Source organism: Sceloporus undulatus, chromosome 2 (genome assembly GCF_019175285.1).
Source record: "Sceloporus undulatus isolate JIND9_A2432 ecotype Alabama chromosome 2, SceUnd_v1.1, whole genome shotgun sequence".
In the NCBI taxonomy this organism is placed as follows: domain Eukaryota; kingdom Metazoa; phylum Chordata; class Lepidosauria; order Squamata; family Phrynosomatidae; genus Sceloporus; species Sceloporus undulatus.
In genome coordinates this window covers 147,421,425-147,442,589 of record NC_056523.1, presented here as the reverse complement: position 1 = coordinate 147,442,589, position 21,165 = coordinate 147,421,425, and the positions used below count along the sequence as shown (strand labels likewise).

The following is a 21,165-nucleotide window of genomic DNA, read 5'->3' as shown; positions in this document are numbered from 1 at the left end:
GTGGGAATGTGGGAATCGAGTTTTGCAAGTCTGGCGTGGCTTTGATGCGGGCGCATAGAGTGTGACCATGGGGTATGGTTTTTAGATTTGGGGTTATTTGGTTCATGGGTGATGATGAGTTTGATGAGTGTGGGATGTGGGATCTGAGTTTTTGCAAGTTTGCGGGCGTTTGATGGGGCCATAGAGGTGTGACATGTGGGTTGGTTTTTAGATTTGGGGTTCTTGGTCAGGGGTGTGATTTGATGATTGGAGAGTGTGGGTGGATGTGGGATCTTGAGTTTGCAAGTCTGGCTGGTTTGATGTGGTGCCATAGAAGTGTGGGACCATGGGTTTGGTTTTTTAAATTTTGGGGTTGCTTGGTCATGGTGTTGATGATGATTTGAGAGTGTGGGATGTGGGATCTGAGTTGTTGGCAAAGTCTGGCCTGGCTTTGATGTTGGCCCATTCGAGTTTAGAGCTGTGCCCATGGGTTGGTTTTTTAAATTTGGCGGGTTCTTGGTCCTGGGTTTGATGATTTGAGCGTGCTGGGATGTGGGATCTGAGTTTTGCAAGTCTGGCCTGGCTTTGATGTGGGCCATAGAGTGTGGACATGGGGTTGGGTTTTTAGATTTCTTGGTTCTTTGGTATGGGTTTGTGTGATGATTTGCGAGTGTGGGATGTGGGATCTGAGTTTTCGCAAGTCTGGCCTGGCTTTGATGGGTCCAGAGAGTGTCACCTTGGGGTTGCGTTGATTTGTCATGGGTGTGCTGATTTGATGAGCAGCTCCTCCTGCCTCAGTTGAGAAGCCAGAAACCATCAAAGATAAGAAAAACACTTTTTTTCTTTATCCTTTAGACACTTTAGAATGGACCCCTGCCAGTTGTTAAGCTAATTAGTGCCGAGGCAACTTTTGTTATTACATTGATTGTAGGTATTAGCTTATGGCCTCTATTGTGCTTTGTTTTGAATTGCAGGTTCAGTCTGAGGTCTTGGAACAGCATGTAGTTATTTCAATGGGAAAAGCGTTTCGGTGTACGAATTTCGGTCTAAGAAATAGCGGAACGAATTAATTTCGTAACCCGGGGTACCAGTGTATTTCTCAATGAAACCTAGCAAGACCAAGACCAAGACCATTAAGAATTGCTTCTCTCCTCAATTTAATCTCTTCAGCAAAGACCCATTATTAGGTACTAGTGTTCTGGCCTTGACACCACATACATCTCCTCTATTCCTTTCCTCATACCCACACAAAAGACAGCAATGCTTGTGATATATTATCCTTTTTGCAATAATACAGTATAAAGCTTCTCTACTCTGACCATCTTTTTTGTTTTTTTTAAAAAGGGCAGAAAAACCAGTCTTATGAAACCAGCTTTCTGACAAATTTAATACCTATCTGTCACTTTGAGTGGGGATGGGGGCTCTTTTTTATACTTGACTTGATGAAGCATTGATTTTACCTTCACATTAGGGTGAAGACCTGAAGAAAGCTGGAGCATTTGGCTCCAAAATAAATGTTTTGCAACAAAAGGTCCTTTATTCTTGGCCAGGCTGCTCTGACTCTTGGATTTAGTTCAGTATTGTCAAACTGATACATTCAGCCCTCTGTATCGACTGATTCTGCATCAAACATCTCAGTCAAACATCCACAGCAGCAATTTTTAAAAAAAATCCAAAGAGCAAACCTTGATTTTGCAATTTTATACAAGGGACAACATTTACTACGTCATTGTATATAATGGGACTTGAGCACCACAGATTTTGGTATCCAAAATTTTAGACATTGTATATTCTTATTGGAAACGCTGAACCAGATGTTAGGCCATAACTCCATTCCATTCACACGTCTCCTACAGGACATCTTGAATATTATTAAACTGCAGGAGCCTGACAAAAGACAACTAGGCCACAATTCAGATCTGAAGCCCTGCTCATCAATGATTCCACTATGCCCGACAGAAATGCCATGGTTTATTGTGAAAACTGCAGAGCTGCTGTCTCAAAGAAAGGCATCAAATCTGATATTTGGTAAATGGGAACATGGTTAGCTTAGTCAGGGGGGAGTACAACCCACTATGCATTTTCCATGAAAAAAGCAAAATTTTGTGGTCCTAGATGTAGAATTTTGCAATGTCAGAACATCAGCTTCTGCCAAGAACTGAGACAAATTATACTTACATAGGAGAATGGGAAAGGTATATCACTGCTTTTTTTATTAACAGCCACAGGTAGACTAAAGGTAAAGGTTTTCTCTTGACATGAATGTCTAGTTGTAACCGACTGTGGGGGTGGTGCTCATCTCCATTACCAAGCCGAGGGAGCCAGCGTGTCCAAAGATGACTCCGGTGGTCATGTGGCTAGCATGACCACATAGAATGCTGTTACGTTCCCAATTAAGTTGTACCTATTTATCTACTTGCATTTGCATGTTTTCTAGCTGCTAGTTTGGCAAAAGCTGGGACTAGTGACAGGAGCTCATGCCATCATGCAGCACTTGGGGCTCTAACTGCCAGCCTTCAAATCTTCTGATCATCAGAATTGGCATCTTAACCACTATTATTTATTATTATTAATTTATAGTATTTATACCTCACCTTTCAGACAAAATGCTATAGGAGTAGCTTACATTTTTTAAAATTAGACATTTCCCTGCCCTCAGGCTTACAATCTAAAAAGACAAGACACAAAAGAAGAAGGGAATGGCAGTGGGGAAGGGGAAAAGTCCAGCAGCTCTTCTCTCCCTCTCCCACTAAGCTACTGTGTCCATCACAAGTATGTTACCAATCTCCTATTTACACAATCAGGAATTGGAAAAATGAAAGGCACCTTCCCTACAATAAATATGTTAATATTAAGCAGTTCTGGCCACAGTGTTTCTCAGTACTATGAAATGATGAATATGTCACTGCTCCATGACTGACTTCTCCCTTATATAACCATATCCATCATTCTTCCTTCCACAGGATGGCCACATTTTTTATGGTACACCTGGAGCAAAACAATATTTCATTACGGTGGGTCCTTGTTATCCGCTGGGGTTTGGTTCCCCCCCCCCAATTGATACAAAAATCCATAGATGCTCAAGTCCCATTATATGCAATGGCATAGTAAAAAGCTGTCCCTTACATAAAATAACAAAATCAAGGTTTGCTTTTTGGATTTTTGAAAACAAATATTTTCAAGCCATAGATAGTTGAATCCGTGCATATGGAGAGCTTACTTTATTTAATTTTGCATACTGTAATGCAAGACACTACAACAGGGCTGAGAATCATGCAGCTATCTAGTTATTTTTGCATTGCAAATCTCAGCAACCCCAGCCAGCATAACTAATATTAGGGATGCTGGAAGCAGGATCCTAACAAGATCTGGAGAACCACATGATTCCCACCCCTGCTCTGCTATAAAAATAGTATGGAATAGAAGAGCATCAGACAGGGAAAATGGCTCCCATTTTCAAAGAAAATAACAAAAACAACAAGAGATTCTGCAGAATGTCTATGTGTTGGCAATAAAGGCTGAGACAACTAATCTCATTTCCTTTTCCTCCTCCAAACGAAAATGGTGCTATAGAAGCCAGACAGCTTGCTGCTGATAGATATCGTTTTTCTTTGGCACTCAGTAGCATACTTTCCAATGGTGGATATGTTGCCAGGTCTAAAATAATCCTTTAAAAATGCTTGGTCTTTCATTATTGTGTTATACGATGCCCTTTTCTGTTTCAAAGGGATTTCTCATACTGTACAGCAAATGAAATGCCACACTGATAACGACCTCATGTCTGTCCTCACTGGGAGAAATGAAGCATCCTGACGTTCAAGCTTGTCAAGCAATAGCACTCTGTGTCTTAGATTGATGTCCTTTGGGAGCTGTGATGTTAAAGGGACCCATGGTGCTCCTGCCTTCAGCTCAAGGGCTACTCTCCTGCAACCACCCCACTCCACCTCTTGTAGTCAAGTGTCCTCTGAGTGATGAGTAATATTCTAAGTGATGAGTTTAATTGTATTTCCTCCAATACAGGAAAGGAGCAACACAATGTTATTCTTTAGGCTGAAAACACAAAGCCAAGTGCAAACTGACATTTATGCAAGTCTCTCAGGAAATGGAAAGAGAAAGCGATTGACATGACAGGACTTGACATTCAATGTGTGTGTGTTGGGGGGGGGGGGGGGGGGAACCTGAGAAGCAGCCAGCCAGTATGACCTCAGGAGGGGAATAGCAATGATGACATATACCACCAGACTCCTGAGATCCTTAAAAGGGTCTCTAGGCAATAATCCTTTTATTACACATTTTTCTTGCAAGAGCAGTGCCAATTTCCTCTTTATTTAAAGGCATTTTATATGGATGAGTCAATGCTTTTTTAGGGGAAATGGCACCTGCTAGAAGATGAAATAGTTTCAGCTGCCAAATATTCACAATGGTCAAAAACAAGCAAGTAACCTAATACTTCTCTCCCTGACACTCCACAATTTCTTTTTAGTAGGTGTGCTGAAAGAAGAGATTAAAACAATGGAAAATGAATGAGTGGTGGGGCCATGTGGAGCCAGAATATCAAGATTCCTGTGTTATCAGTTTTATGATATCAGTCCCATTGGCCTATAGGCAAAGATAATACAGAAAGATGCAAGAAAAGCTTGACTGCATAAACAGCTGTGTGTGAGGCTCATGTACCAGGAACATAAGCTAAATGCAGGAAACAAAGCAAATCTGAAGACAGACAACCATCAGCACTTGTACATAAAATTTTCATGTTGCTTTTCATGCCTCCCCCAAAGATGATCTACAGCAGTGGCCTCCAAACTGTGCCCTTTAAGAGATTTTGGACATCAGCTCTCAGAATCCATGACTATTGGCCAACATGGCTGAGGCTTCTCGGAGCTGTCCAAAATCTCTTAAAGGGCACAATTTGGGAATCACTGATCTACAGGATGTCAGCTTGTGGCCATGTCATGTTTTGCTTTATTACTTAATGCTGTCAGATGAGAACTTCAAAAGTAATGTATTTGAACAGTGCTCTTTTCATGCAGTGTCCATAACTGATGAAGAATAAGCATATCCTAGAATAAGAATGCCAATTTTTAAATTAAGAGACAACTAGGAATCCTAAATTATCCTTAGATGACTTTACCAAGGCTATTTGTGTATCAATTTTTAGAATTATGGTTTTTTTTAAAAAAAAAAGGTCATTAAATGGTTTCTCCTGTCTTACAAAATCACTATGGAATTTGTAACAAAGTCAGTGCATAGTTAACTAGGCTTTATTCATGTGTGTTATCTGTACAATAATTTTCAGGGAAAATGTTTCATAGTCTTTATTTTTAAATACCTGGAAGGTTTGATAAAAATTTCATGTTATTAAACTGAATTTTAATTTGAACATACTTTAACTCATGTTTGAAGTTAAACATAAATAAGTAATCTGACAATTTGTCTATGCTAAGCTTCCATTATTTAAGGTTTAGAACTAGTAATAGCTATTTGACTTGGCTTACAATAAGGGTTACCATACATCCTCCTTTTCTTGAACATCCTCCTTTTCCCTCTTTTCTAAGCTAAAATTTCTGTCCATGTGGACTTTCAAAATGTTGGGGATTTTAAAAATGTGTGCTGGCACTTTGCCTCCTGCTTTCTGGCACCACGTATCTACTGCCAAGATCCTGGTCCATGCCCTAGTGATCTCACGACTTGATTACTGTAATGTCCTCCTGGCTGGGCTTCCTCTTTCTCACCTCCGTCCTTTAATCTCTGTTCAGCGTTCAGCTGCACACATTATCACTTCCACCCACTGCTCTGACCACATCTCTCCTATATTGGCATCCCTTCACTGGCTCTCCCTCCCTTTCCGCATTCAGTATAAGCTCCTGCTGTCGACATTTAAAGCCCTCCATGGACTGGCCCCTCCTTACTTATCAGACCTTCTTTCTCCTCACCTTCCCACCAGGGCCCTCCATTCTGGTAGTCAAGGTCTGCTGTCTCAGCCCAGGATTTCCTCTGCCCCCATCCCGGATTCGCCCCTTTTCACTTGCTGCCCCTCACTCCTGGAACCTTCTTCCCCCACAAGCAAGAGCCATCACTTCTTTAACCAGCTTCAAAACGGAGTTGAAAACCATCCTGTTCAGAGAAGCCTTCCCAGGCATTGCATAATTGTCGCTTACTATTTGATGTTCTTTTGGTGCCTGTTTATCAAACCATTTCCTGTATTGCTATGTACTGTATATGCATTATCCTACTTGAGAGTATGTATTTTCCCTGGAAAATGATTAACCATCCATTATGAATCCAAGCCCTCCCTCCAGTCCATCTGCCTTGGTCCAGGCTTTGGAGGTAGAGAGGAACTGCTGGACCTCTTACCCTTTCCCTCCACCACTCCCTTCTCCTTCTGTGTCATGTCTTTTTAGATTGTAAGCCGGAGGGCAGGGAACCATCTAACTAAAAGGATTGCATGCACAGCGCTGTGTAAATTTACAGCGCTTCATAAATAAAGGTTAATAATAAATAATAAGTATCACCGTGTCAGCTAAATGAAGAGCTTTGCTAGGAGAAAGAACAGAGGCCAAACCAGCTGAATGTTTGGGGAAATATGTGTGGGGAGACTCAGAGGTAGAGCTGAGGGAAAGAGAGACAAAACCAGAAGGGGAAGGTGAGCTAGCTGAATAGACTGAAAAGTGGTTGATGTGTATACAAAGCATATGCTTGATCACTGACCTATGGACTTTCCCCATTTCCAGTTTATCAAAGTGATGGAACAGCTGCAATGAACAATGACAACTGATTGCAAACAGGAATAACAAACTGAATTGTAGAGTTGTTTGAATAACATGGAGTCAGTAGGACCTACCCCTCCCATCCCTTTGCTATACCTTTCGGACCATGGGACTTCCATCATTGATGAGCTGAGCCAACATCATTGCAACATTATGATCAATAGTAGTAGAATGATCGGTCCGCTCAGCCGAATTGCCCACAAAGGTACCAAGGGCAAAGACTGCAGCACAGCGAACCTGCAAAATAAATATAATTGACTACTGTTGACCTAAGTCAACCTCTTACACCACAGTTGTTATGGGCCTTGAAATATATTCCAGGAACACACAATGAAATCTCCCCTCCCCCCACTTGTTAACAATGCCCAACCATGGTGGGAAAATATGATGTTGGAGCCCTCCTATGAGCCCTGTGTACCCACTGTGAGGCCTCAACCAATGAACAAGCCCACATGATGAAGAAAAATGTAAACATGCCTCAAAGTACATCCAATTTCTCTCAAGCAATAGGAGGTTATTTTTAATGGAAAGCCAAAACCAAGTTCCATGGAGGGGAAAAAGAACTCTGTTGATACTATCAAGAATCCAGCAGAGCTTCAGATGAAACAGAGCCTCTAGGACCAGAGTGCTACTTACATCTGTCAAACTCCTTTCATTAGGACTGCAACCTTAGGATAATCTTTGTCACTTGCACATATTATTCCACCCAGAATGTTATAAGAGAACATTACCATTGTACTGGAATGAAAAAGCAATCTGAATTAAGTTTGTTATTATTCAAGATATGTTTATTTCACATGGCCAATAGGGCTCAGACCAAGAGTAGGCAACTTGATACCCTTTAGATCTTCTGGACCATGGGGCTCAACAGACCATCCCTTTGGAGTGGCCTGCAGTCGCCCCTTTCCTAGCTAGATCGAGGTCATGGCAAATACACACCAAAGCCTTGATCTGGTCTTTCCGCAGCACAAAAAGAAGCCGCAAAAAGGGTATCCTAGTTGTAGTGGCGGCAGCTTTCTGCTGCTTCTTTGGCGCAGTGCATGTAAGTGCTGCACCAAAGACGCAGTGTAATGTTGCCCGTCGTCTGGTGAGGTGGGTGGCGTGGGGGTGGAGTTGGGGCAGCTGGCATGCGGATGCGACACCCCCACTCTGCCCTGAGGCTGGCGTAAAATGCCGGTCTGTAGAGGGCCTATATCTCCTATAAATCCTAAACATTAGCTAAATTGGCTGGGTATGACAGCAACAGGTGGCACAGTGATTAAATGCCAGTACTGCAGCCACTCACTCACAAGCCACAAGGTTGTGAGTTCAATCCCAGCCAAGGGCTCCAGGGTCGACTCAGTCTTTCATTCTTCTGAGGTCGCTAAAATGAATACCCAGTTTGTTGGGGACAATTAGCTTACACATTGTAAACCACTTAGGAAGGGCTTAAGTGCACTGATAAACGGTATAGAAATGTACTTGCTATTACTATTGCAACTCTAGTCCAACAGATTTAGAGGGACCAGTTTGGCAAAGGCTGTCCTGAACAGTTAAGTTAGTAAACAGTGCTTGAATACATGTTTGATTAATCAAACTGACTAAAAATACAAAGAACTCTTAATTTGAAAGGTGCACATTATTAGCTGGGCAGAATGTTTATCTGTCTGTTATGGTATACACACCCATATGCTTGATTAGAGTGTCCTATCTAATGGGACAAAAACAAAGGAGTGGAACAGACAGGCAGGAAAAGTGGCTGGCTCCATCCTCTTTTAATGTGCACTTGCACTGGTGCATTTATATGAGCAGTCCGGCCAGAGAGAGGAGAGAGGAGAAGGAGAGGAGCTGCTTGGCAGCCATTTTGAGACCGTGTGCTTGAGACCGTGTGCTCATTGCTGAAGGGGAGGAGCTTCTGTGAGTCACATCTGTGAGTCACAAGGGGGTGGAGCTAGCAGACTAGCTTTATATACCACCTTCCAGAGCCTTCCAGAACAGTCCGGCCAGAGAGAGGAGAAGGAGAGGAGCTGCTTGGCAGCCATTTTGAGACCGTGTGCTTGAGACCGTGTGCTCATTGTGCTCAATTTTAGTAGTTCTTTAACTCAACAACTCTGCTCAAGTGGCATCAGGTTAGAATCAGATATTGAAACAGAACCTTCCCTTTAAGTGTAACATAACAGCCAGTACATTCCTTTAAAGAAGTATTCCCAGTACAGTGGTACCTCGGGATACGAAATACCCAGGTTACGAAATTTTCGGGATACGAAAAAATCCCATAGGAAATCATTGTTCCGGGTTACGAATGTTTTTTCGGGATACGAAGAAAATTTTTGGTGCTTTTTTCGGCTTTTTCGCACGAAACGCGGCTTTTCCCCATTAGCGCCTATGGCAATTCGGCTTACGAAGGCTTTTCGGGTTACGAAAGCGGCCGCGGAACGAATTAATTTCGTAACCCGAGGCACCACTGTAGATTGACCGTTATATTCATTACTAAAGACTTTGCAGTATGGACAACGAGGGATCTGCTGCAGTCACCTGCAACTCTTGTGGGATGTTTCTCTTCTTGCCTACAGAAGTGGACAACTTCACATGCACCAAGTGCAAGTTGGTAGCACTCTTGGAAGAGAAAGTGCAGCAGCTGGAGTCCAGAGTAGCTACACTTCAGCATATTAGGGAACAAGAGGATTTTCTGGACACAATAGAACTAACCATCTTGGATGAGTACCACGCAGAGGAAGATGCTAGGGTGGAAGAGGTCACTTGCCAAACAGACGAGGCAGACAGCTGGAGGAATGTCACAAAGAGAAGTAAGCCAAGAAGGAATTGTTCGGGGAGTTTGCAGCTAGAGAATCGATTTGAAGCTCTTTCCCTTATCAAGGAGGATGAAGAAGAGCAGCATGGACAGACTTCAGGGACAGAGCAGGGGAGCCTGAGAGTCCCACCCGAGGGAACAGTCGCTGCTAAGCCTCGGAGGAGGCGTGTGGTCGTAGTGGGGGACTCCTTGCTGAGGGGTACAGAAGTAGTCATTTGTAGGCCTGACAAGATGTCTCGAGAGGTGTGTTGTCTTCCAGGTGCAAAGATCCGTGATGTGACAGAGAGGCTGACAAGACTGGTCAAGCCTACTGACCAATACCCCTTCCTTTTGGTCCACGTGGGAACTAATGATACTGCAAGACACAGCATTCAGAACATCAAAAGGGATTACGAGGCGCTTGGTAGGAAGCTGAAAGGAATGGATGTACAGGTTGTCATCTCGTCTCTTCTGCCAGTTGAAGGGCATGGTCCAGGAAGGGAGAGGAAAATCGCGGATGTGAACAACTGGCTTCGCAGATGGTGCCGCCGAGAAGGATTTGGATTCTTCGATCATGGGCTGCAGTTCCATGAGGAGGGACTTCTTGCAACAGACGGGTTGCATCTCACGCCAGTTGGAAGAAATGTTTTTGCCAACAGTCTCAAGAACTTGATCAGGAGAGCTTTAAACTGAGTTCCGAGGGGAAGGGAGACAATATTAAGGAAGGCGAAAGGGATGGCGAAAATAGTCAAACTGACATAGAGGAGACAAGGCAAACAGTGCAAGGACCCAACAGTGGGAGGCAAAAAAACTTGCACAGGCAGCAAGTAAAAGGGAACCATGGTCTGCGATGTCTCTACACTAATGCACAGAGCATGGGAAATAAGCAAGATGAACTCGAACTCCTAGTACAACAAAGCAAATATGATATAATAGGCATCACTGAAACCTGGCGGGATGAGTCTCATGATTGGAATGTGGAAATAGAGGGGTATAACCTTATTAAGAGAAATAGGCCAAATAAGAAAGGAGGAGGAATAGCACTATATGTCAGAGATATTTACACCAGTGAAGAGATCCAGGACACCAATCATGGAAGCCAGGTGGAGAGCATCTGGATAAGAATCAAAGGGGAGGGAAACAACAAGGATGTTACGGTGGGAGTCTACTACAGACCCCCAAGTCAGACTGAGGAATTGGATGATACCTTTCTAGAACAGATGACCACACAGTCAGAAAAGAGAGATGTAGTAGTGATGGGCGACTTCAACTATCCTGATATTTGCTGGAAGTCAAACTCAGCAAAATCCTCAAGGCCTAGCAAATTCCTCACTTGCCTGGAAGACAATTTCATGGTCCAAAAGGTGGAAGAGGCAACAAGGGGGTCAGCTATTTTAGATCTGATCCTAACCAACAAGGATGACTTGGTTAATGGGGTGCAAGTGGTGGGATCATTAGGTGGAAGTGACCATGTTCTCCTGGAGTTTGTAATACAGTGGAAAGGAGAAGCCAGGCATAGTCAGACACGCATCCTAGACTTTAGGAGAGCGGATTTCAGTAAACTTAGAGAAGTATTGAGAGCGATTCCATGGTCAGAAATACTAAAAAATAAAGGAGTTCAGGACGGATGGGAGTTTCTCAAAAGAGAGATACTGAAGGCACAATTTCAAACAGTTCCAGTGAGAAAGAAAAACGGGAGGTGTCTCAAGAAACCAGGATGGATGACTAAGGAACTTTCAACCGAGATGAGTTTGAAACGGAACATGTATAAGAAATGGAAAAAGGGGGAAATCACAAAAAAGGAATTCAAAGAAATAGCAGGCATTTGTAGGGGTAAAGTCAGAAAAGCTAAAGCGCAGAACGAACTCAGGCTTGCTAGAGAGGTTAAGAACAATAAAAAGGGCTTTTTTGGATATGTCCGCAGCAAAAGGAAGAAGGAAACAGTAGGGCCACTTCGTGGAGAAGATGGCAAAATGCTAACAGAAGACAGAGAAAAGGCAGAATTACTCAACACCTTCTTTGCCTCAGTCTTCTCAGAAAAAGAAAAGGGTGCTCAACCTGAGGATAATGGAGCAGAGGACAGAATAGGGGAATTTCAGCACAGAATAAGTAAAGAGATAGTAGAGGAACACCTTATTAATCTAAATGAATTTAAGTCTCCGGGACCAGATGAACTCCATCCAAGGGTATTAAAAGAACTGGCAAATGTAATATCGGAGCCATTGGCAATAATCTTTGAAAACTCCTGGAAAACTGGAGAGATCCCAGCAGACTGGCGGAGGGCAAACGTTGTCCCCATCTTCAAAAAGGGGAAAAAAGAGGATCCCAACAATTATCGTCCAGTTAGTCTGACATCAGTACTAGGAAAGATTCTGGAGCAGATCATTAAACAGAGAGTCTGTGAACATCTAGAAGGCAATGCCATAATCACAAAAAGTCAACATGGGTTTCAGAGAAAGAAGTCATGCCAGACAAACCTAATCTCTTTCTTTGATAAAATTACCAGCTTGGTAGATGAAGGGAATGCTGTGGATATAGTATATCTTGATTTCAGTAAGGCCTTTGACAAGGTTTCCCATGACATACTTGCAAACAAGCTTGTAAAATGTGGGCTAGACAAAGGAACTGTTACATGGATCTGTAATTGGTTGACCGGCCGAACCCAAAGGGTGCTCAACAATGGCTCCTTTTCATCCTGGAGAGAAGTGACCAGTGGGGTTCCACAGGGCTCTGTCCTGGGCCCAGTGCTATTCAACATCTTTATCAATGACCTGGATGACAGAATTGGGAGCATACTTATCAAATTTGCAGATGACACCAAATTAGGGGGAATAGCTAATACCCCAGAGGACAGGATCAAGATTCAAAATGACCTGAATAGACTAGAAAGCTGGGCCAAAGCTAACAAAATGAAATTCAACACAGAGAAATGTAAGGTATTGCACTTAGGGCGGAAAAATAAAATGCACAGATATAGGATGGGTGACACCTGGCTGAATGAAACTACGTGTGAAAGGGATCTAGGAGTCCAAGTAGACCACAAGTTGAACATGAGTGAACAATGTGATGCGGCAGCTAAAAAGGCCAATGCTATTTTAGGCTGCATCAATAGAAGTATAGTGTCTAGATCAAGAGAAGTAATAGTGCCACTGTATTCTGCTGTGGTCAGGCCCCACCTAGAATATTGTGTCCAGTTCTGGGCACCACAATTCAGAAAGGACATTGAGAAACTGGAGCATGTCCAAAGGAGGGCGACAAAAATGGTGAAGGGTCTGGAAACCATGCCCTATGAGGAACGACTTAGGGAGCTGGGGATGTTTAGCCTGGAGAAAACAAGGTTAAGAGGTGATATGATAGCCCTGTTTAAATATTTGAAAGGATGTCATATTGAGGAGGGAGCAAGCTTGTTTTCTGCTACTCCAGAAAACAGGACCCGGAGCAATGGATGCAAGCTACAGGAAAAGAGATTCCACCTCAACATTAGGAGGAACTTCCTGACAGTAAGGGCTGTTCGACAGTGGAATGCACTCCCTCGGAGGGTGATAGAGTCTCCTTCCTTGGAGGTCTTTAAACAGAGGCTGGATGGTCATCTGTCAGGGATGCTTTGATTTGGATTTCCTGCATGGCAGGGGGTTGGACTGGATGGCCCTAGTGGTCTCTTCCAACTCTATGATTCTATGATTCTATATGCAGCTTTAGGGTTAGGGTTAGGATGGATTGCTTCTTTGGAGCATTTATATGCAGGGTCGAAGGTGCGCATTTTCTGGACTAAGTCAGAATATCCCTGTTTCTTCTTGCTCCGGGTTTTAGCCCCGGAGTGTGGCTTCAATCCAGTTTCCACCCACTTTGGAGGTGTCTGTCATCTAAATGCCCTGCCTTCAAAGTGGGTGGAAACCACTTTATTTAACCTGTCTGTTTACCCCATCGACAGTAGTAAGGTTTTGCATTAGATCCATCAACTACCTCTGATATCTCCTCAACAAACACTTCATATTCCCTTTTTACTTTTGCTCTAAAATGCGGTGTTGAAACGTCTTTAATCAGGTTGCACCTCTCTAATTCACTGAAGGCTTCATAATGTCAGGTGGAGGCTTTCAAAACCTCAGTGCTTATCTTGCAAAAAAGAATGTGTGACCAAATTCAGTGCATGTTCCACTCTTTCTAATGGATGATTATCTTCAAACCTAAAAGATTACCTCTGGGATTGGGTCAGACAGAAGGCTGTAGAGCTTTTCATGGGCACTGTCCCTTACTCCACACCACCTGGCAGAGTCAAAATTTTGCCAGATACGTCCTAAGCAAATAGCTACCCACTGGCGTAGAAGAGGATGTGGGTCATTTAGCTGCTCCAGGCAAATAGCAATCAAGTTCCCTTGAAGACAGGCTTCCTACAACAAAGGAGATAGTGTATAAAATTGTGATGAACTGCTTGCCAAAATATCAACTGTAAGGATGATTTTCTGGGGGGCAGGGAACAATACACAAATTTATAGCAGTAATATCTAAATTTTAAAAACTCAAGATTATTCATGAAGTCGGATGTGGAGTCAACCATCCATCTCCTCTCTTGTACTCACCTGCCCTGTATTGTAGTTGTTGACAATCACTGCCAGGATGAAAGCTGTCATTGTCCTGTGTTCAGCCTGAACAACACATACACAAGAACATTTTTATTTTGCGAGATTGAAGAAAACAAATAAATCTTCATAGTAAAGTTTTAAAAGACAAGTAATGGCCTTGCTTCAGGAATGCATGATCCTTGACAACAGAGATGTCGAGAGCCCTCTGATTTAAATATACAAAATGTATGATTTAATGAAAACAAGAAACTGGCCATGAAATCTACACAGCCCTTTTCATGCAATGGCTTCCTTTCGACAAGGAATTAGTTCATTCAGTTTAATATGAATTCAAGCTTTGCAATGTGAGGGAGGTAAGTGCCATTTCAAATTTAAATGTCAACTGTCACAAAACAAAAATTCTAATGCATAACATGCAGACAGAAATATGTCAAAGTAAAGAGACAGCATTAGTTTTTGGTATCCTTCTCTAAAAGAAATCTGGGGGTTTTCTCCTGAATACCTCTGTATTTGCCAAACAATCAACAATACTGGTCCTCTGTGCTTCAATTTAATACATTTAGAGAATAATATAAACATTTTTCAATGCCACTGTGGATCACAGATAGAATAGAAGGATTGGAAATCATTTTATACTTGGTAACCTTTTCCTCTTTAGTATAAGGATGAAAAAATGTAGAGAAGAGACTGGTGCCACACTGACTCATGCACTCTAGTATAGTAAAGAAAGAGCACGGTTTCTAATACAGCAACTTCTCCTGACAGCCTGAACTGTATATTTTGTAAAGATGTGTAAAATACCTTTCTCAAATGGAACAGATAGTTATACACTGACAATAAATTCTATTCCACTGTGACCTCATTCACAAGGAGAAACGAACATAAAGCAAAAGTACAATGTCTTGTTAGTAAAACACTTCTATTACAGAAGAATAATTAAGGTTCTTGAAGTTTGCTCTTTGCCTTCTCAGGTATACTATATATTAGTATACAAAATAAGCACCTTAAGAACATAAGAAGAGCCCTACTGGATCAGACCATTGGTCTAGTGTTCCTTTTCTTAACAGTGGCATTTAGATTCTTCTGGGAAGCCCAACAGAAGGGCACAAAAGTGACATCTCATCTCACTCCAACATATTCAGTGACATATTGCTACTGCATACAGTGGTTCTACTTAACCATCACCAACAAACCACAACTTAGTCTAATGCCTTTGTAAAGTAATCTAAGGCGGGTTACAAACCGCCAAAAAATACGTATTGAATACGTATTAGGGTTAGGAAGGGGCGGTGCTTCCGCACCCCCCTAACCCTAATACGTAGTCAATACGTACAAGATGGCGCCGCCCTTTCTACATGGGCGCCGCCATCTTTGCGTATCGGACGCACAGCGTCCAGACGCGTCGCGCCGCTGCTGACGTAGCGAGCGCGCCCCTGGCGCCTCGCTACGTCGCAAACGCGACGCAAAAAGAAGCTCCATTTTGGAGCTTCTTTTTTCGGTCCGCGCGGGAGTCGGGCCGTTTGAAGGCTCCGGCTCCCCCGCGGACCTTCTGGCGGCGGCGCCAGACCGCTGCAAAGCGGCGGTCTGTACCCTGCCTAACTTAGTAGTTTTAACCATGTTTTATGGCACTGAATTCCACATTGTATAAAGTAATATTTCTGCATCATGTTAAGGAAAACTTTCTTACATAACAAAAACAAAGAAGAATCTTTTAGTGCCTTATTTGGCATATATTTTCATAAACTGCAGTCCACGAACACTTACGTTAAGTAAAACCTATTTATTAAGGTGCCACAACATATTGTTTGAAGGGAGGCTGTTTAAGTTTTTTTTTAATTGCAACAGACGTAGATTAATCCCCTAGGGGCTGTTTAGATCGGTCGTTTGGGCCAGCTTGGGGGTGGAGTTGGGACATAGTGTCTCCACGACGCATGCCCCCAGGGTGGTGTGATGCCACATGTTGCACTGCACAGTGCGCAGAGCCATGGCACTCCTCCAGCGCTGTGTACATACCATGTGGCTGCTAAGCCACGGCAACGGCCAGATTGGGGGTGCAATTGCTGTGGCCCCGATCTGGCTGTAACAGGGGCGGCTCCAGGCCACCCCTTCGGAGCTGTTTGTACAGCCCCTTAGAAAGTCTTTTTTAAACCCTCTGAATATACACTCACTCGGTATCACTCCCCTAGGGGGAAGTATTCTCAATTTGCTTGTTCCATGTTTTACTTAAGAGAACATTATGTATGTATATGTACATGATAAAAATCTCTCACCATGCACAAAACAAATTGTACAATTACTTCATAAGAGCAGCATACAAGCCAGAATGAAGCAAGTTAATTCTAAATGGATATGAACAGGGCTGATTATTTGACCTTACCGGCATGTAGGGATCTGCCAAAACAGAAAGGAAATATTTGTGACCATTATCCTTCACAAGGTCAGCTTGGCATGACTGAAAAATAAGATCGGGAGGGGAGAAGAAACAGTGAGTACAATAACCTGAAAGAAATTTCTTTTAAGCCATAAGAAAAGTTATGAATATTTCATGCCATAGTAATTTTTTGGCTTCAAATTCAATTTTCAATTGATCTGAGAAACAAAGAAGTTCAATGACATTTTGCCAGGATGCTGGCCAAGAAACCATGTTGGTCAAGATTTATATTATGGAAGCACAAGGCAGGTGCTCCATATCCTAGGAACTTAAGGCCCTTGATCAGGGTTCTGCAAGCTGCTGATTCAGTTTTTCAACTCTGTGTTTGGAGAGCCCTTGGTACCAATTATCAATAAAACACATCTGCAGAGAACAGCTCAATTCTTGCTCAATCACTCTAGCAATATACTGGAAGTACTACCATTAGCCAGGTGTAGAAAAAAGGAACCATCTACACAATCACATTTCTATAACTAGAAAAAAAAGTAGGATCATTCTCTTTTTCCTTCTGACTAACAACCTTAAAAACAGAATGCTTTTGGTAGACAGAATGAACCTAATGGTATGTTTTCCCCTCCCAGAGGCCATCTTGGAAAACCAAGTGGTTCATTTGGCATTGGCCTTCTCTTCTGTTCTTTGCAGAAGAGGGGGCAATGCGATTTGGATAAGTCACAAAGCTCTGTTGAAAGTACCTAGTCCACAGTCCAACCATGGATATGGACAGGTTGCTTACCTGTAACTATTTCTTTGAATGGTCAACTGCAAATTCACACAAATGGGTTATATCTGTGCCTGCTCAGTAAAGCTCGGAAACTTCTGGAATCACTGGGCAAACTTTAGATTGCAACTTTTTGGCGGTAGCTCTGCCCACCCCTATAAAGCCCCTAGTGTTCCCGCTCTTTCCCCAGTTCCATAAAGTACGCCACATAGCAGCTACAGAGAAAATTTAGCAATGAACAAGACACAACTGAGGGGAGGATGGGTGGGATTTATGTAAATTTGCAGATGATCACAGGAAAGCAACCTGCCCTTCTTCTTCGTGGGAATTGCACAAATGGGTTAGACTGACAAGCTTCGGTCAGTGGAGGAGGGAATGTCATCACACAAGTTGTAACGTTCAAACAAGCTGTATTTATTAACAACAATAAACTTGAACTTGAAGTGCAACTGTCAAGGTCACTTGTTTCAAAGCATATATGATATGCAAATCATATGTAAATGTCATTTGTAGAATTCAAAGACATGCAATCAAACAACGCAATTGTCAGTGTAGAGTTCTTCAGTTTCAACAACAACATAAAAACATGTAATGTTGTAAAAACACATTTCAATGTAAACCTGACAATAACACTGCCCTCCCAAAAGCTGCATCTTATCTGGTCCTGGTGTCCAGCTTGTAGTGTTTGATGAAAGTCAATGGCTGGGACCAGACAGCAGCTTTACAGACATCCTCCAAAGGCACCCTAGTCAGAAAAGTAGAGGATGTTGCTACTGCCCTAGTTGAGTGGGGAGAGTTCTACCTGAGAATTCATAACACAAATGGATGGTACCAGCCACCCATTTGGAAAATCTCTGAGCATAAAAAGGTAGCCCCTTTTTGGCCTCTGAGTAGCACACAACGTCTCTCGGAGTGCCTTGAACCCGAAGTCCTGTCCAGGTAGAAGGCCAGCACCCTCCGAAAGTCTAGGGTGTGGAGCTGGCACTTGGTATCGGTGGTCAGGTTCGGGGCCAAAGTCAGCAATATGATGTCCTGGTTGATATGGAAAGCCGACACCACCTTTGGAAGGAAGGTAATGTTGGTACGGAGGACCACTTTGTCATTATGAAACCAAAGGTAGGGTTGGTCCATCAACAAGGCACAAAGCTCATTCGCATGGCAAGCAGAGGTGATGGCCATAAGGCAAGCTGTTTTCCGGGTTAGCAATCTCAAGTCCGTAGTGGCCATGGGTTCGAAGGGCTTGGATAACAAGCAGGAAAGCACCAGATTGAGTTGCCATACCGCTGTTGGTACTGATGATGAGGATGGAGACTGTTGAATCTTCTAAGGAATCTCTTCACCAAGGGATCTTTGAAAAGGGAAGGTCAAAGAGTAGATCAGGATAGTGGTGGTGGTGATCCTGCTGAATATAAGGGTTGACCTCCATATGAGGATTCTCATCTGCTTTGGTCCCGAGACTGGCTTGGTCCCATCATGGTGGCTGGGATCATGCCCGCAAAACATCAGCCTGTACCGAGGTGGTGAGGGGAGTTAAAACAGGCGGATTTGGATCCCGGATCTCTCCCTCAGATTCCGTGTCTGTGTCTACTCGTATGATCTGAGAAGTATCCTCCACCCGTACAAAGTGCGTCTGAACTGGTGGAATGGTCAGAGTCAGGCTCAATTCTTGGGATCAGTGGTGAGAGCAGCAGACAGGAACATGGTCGAGCTTGATGGCTCCTTGCGCCTCGAAGAGTGATGGTCAGAAGGCTTGTCCTTTTTATTTTGGGAAGGCTTGCCTTCAACATGCTTCTGCTTGGAAGCCTTCTTAGCCTCCTCGCCTTGCTCCTTATCAGACCAAGAGGTCTTATCTTTAGAGAGTCCAACAGAGGCAGTGGAGTGGGGCACAGGGGGGTCCTCCAAAGTAGGGGCAGAAGCCAGATGGAGGGCTTGGTCCCAGAGGGCCGCTTTAAGTTTGAGGTCCTGGTTTTTAAGGGCCTGCGATGTCCTAGGCTTACAAAGTGGACAAGTCCTAGTATTATGGCCTTCTCTAAGGCACAAAATACACTGGTCATGGTGGTCAGAGGTAGGGATCTTCACGCCACATTTGCTGCAATGTTTGAAGGAGGCCATTTTAATCGAAGCAAAGGAGCCAAATCAGGAGACAAACTAGAATAGTCAGACAGTTGAAAATTGATCAATTTACCAACAGTATCCAGACAATGACCCAAGAAAATGGCTAGACAGTATGTTCTTCATGGAGCAGTGACTGTTACTGACACTTTAAGCTTTTAGATACCAGCTCAAAACCACTTTTTTTCCCTCTACATTTTAGTTGCATGGCTTTACTGTGTTTGTTTCCTTTTTTGATTTTATAGAGTCATATTTTACTGTTTTTCTGGTATATAGTAGGAATCTTTGAGCACACTCTTGTATATATATAAACATAGCTGGGGCCTGAAACAAAATCGCAAATCTGTTCAAAGGAAAGGTCACAACAGCACCCAACCGTTTGCTTCATTTTCTGTGGTAAACTAAAGCAATGTCTGCAAAAACATCACTATCAAACCAGGGCACTGAAGAGGCTTGGAGAAACTGCAACAGTTAGGGGATGAGAAGAGTCAGCCAGGAAAGAAATGGGCAGATGTGGAGAGGAATGTCAGACTCAAGAACAAAGAAAAACCTAGTAGCTGAGTGAAAGGACGAAGAATCATGAAGAAACAATGATGAGATGAAAGTGGAGGTACAGCACAGAAGCAGGAACATATTAACACTACAGAGAAACAGATAAAGGAACAAGAAATAAAAACTATTTTTAAAAAATTCTTAGAAGAATTTACTAAAGTTGCATCACCACTGCAGAAATGATCTAGTTTGACACCACTGTAAGTGCCATGGCTCAATGCTATGGCCTTCTGGGTATTGTAGTTTTGTGAGACATAAAGTCTTCTGTCAGAGAGCTCTGGTGCCACAACAAACTACAAATCACAGGATTCCATAGCATTGAGCCATGGTAGTTAAAGTGGGGCTGAACCGGATTGCTTCTTTGATGCAGATGCACCCTTAAACTGGGAAAAAGTGATTTGGTAAATCAAGGCAAAGTAAAAGTATGTTCAAAGAAAAGTATGTTCTGTCAAGAAACTGGAACTGCAGCCCGGGGGGGGGGGCACAAGGAATATATCTTGAGAATTCTCAGCACACACACACATATTCTGCATTACCTCTTGGTGAAACAAATGACAGGCAAACAAGATATCTACAAAATTGCTATGCCAGATAAGCATATCATGTCCACCTTTACTTCAGTGGGTTTCATACCAGTTCTGCAGAGACTTCATGGGTAGATCAGAGATTGATTTGTTCCAAGCTAAAGGCACATGAAGAAGCTGCCACACAGAACCCAGTGTAAGTTCTTTCTGTGTAGGGAATCCCATCCAGCTCTACCAAATAATTCTAATGGTTGCTTCATGAAGCAAGCTATTTCTGGGCAGCAGCTTCTTATATAAGGCAAGCCTTTTCTTTAGGACACCTGGAGTGCCATCATCAGTCAGCTTTCAGCACCAGGTTTTTAAGTAACCTTTTGCTAAGACAGTGGGTCCATATATTAGAACAAGATAGTTGACAGATAGTATGCCTAGTTGTTGTACATCATTATTGCTTTTTTAATGTTACTTTGTATACTGCTACTGGAATCTAATAAGAGCATTTGTTTTAAATACATAATTTTATTATTCATGCACACAAACCCAAGTCAGTGTCCTGGAGCACTGTTTTCCGCCTCTAATACTGTTTCAGTCTTCTTTAAGGAGGAGACAATATGTCACTATATCCAGATGATACAGAGATGCACTGCATCCTTCAGACATACAAGTCCTCTTTGCACATACACTCTACCCATCATTTTGATAGTGTTTAAGAATAAGAATGGAACACAGCCAAGG

The 21,165-nt window shown here is 42.9% G+C and overlaps 1 protein-coding gene across 4 annotated transcripts in view; it reads right to left on the bottom strand.

Moving 5' to 3' along the window:
* Positions 1-21,165, bottom strand: part of RPTOR (regulatory associated protein of MTOR complex 1) — a 562,842-nt gene that overhangs the window by 158,527 nt on the left and 383,150 nt on the right. For all 4 annotated transcript variants that reach the window (XM_042455637.1, XM_042455638.1, XM_042455639.1 and 1 more), the window contains exons 14-17: positions 16,474-16,548; positions 14,094-14,159; positions 13,713-13,904; positions 6,843-6,983 (exon numbers count right to left, since the gene is read on the bottom strand). In XM_042455637.1, the coding sequence (XP_042311571.1) occupies positions 6,843-6,983; positions 13,713-13,904; positions 14,094-14,159; positions 16,474-16,548 (474 nt within the window). The remainder of the gene's footprint in view (positions 1-6,842; positions 6,984-13,712; positions 13,905-14,093; positions 14,160-16,473; positions 16,549-21,165) is intronic.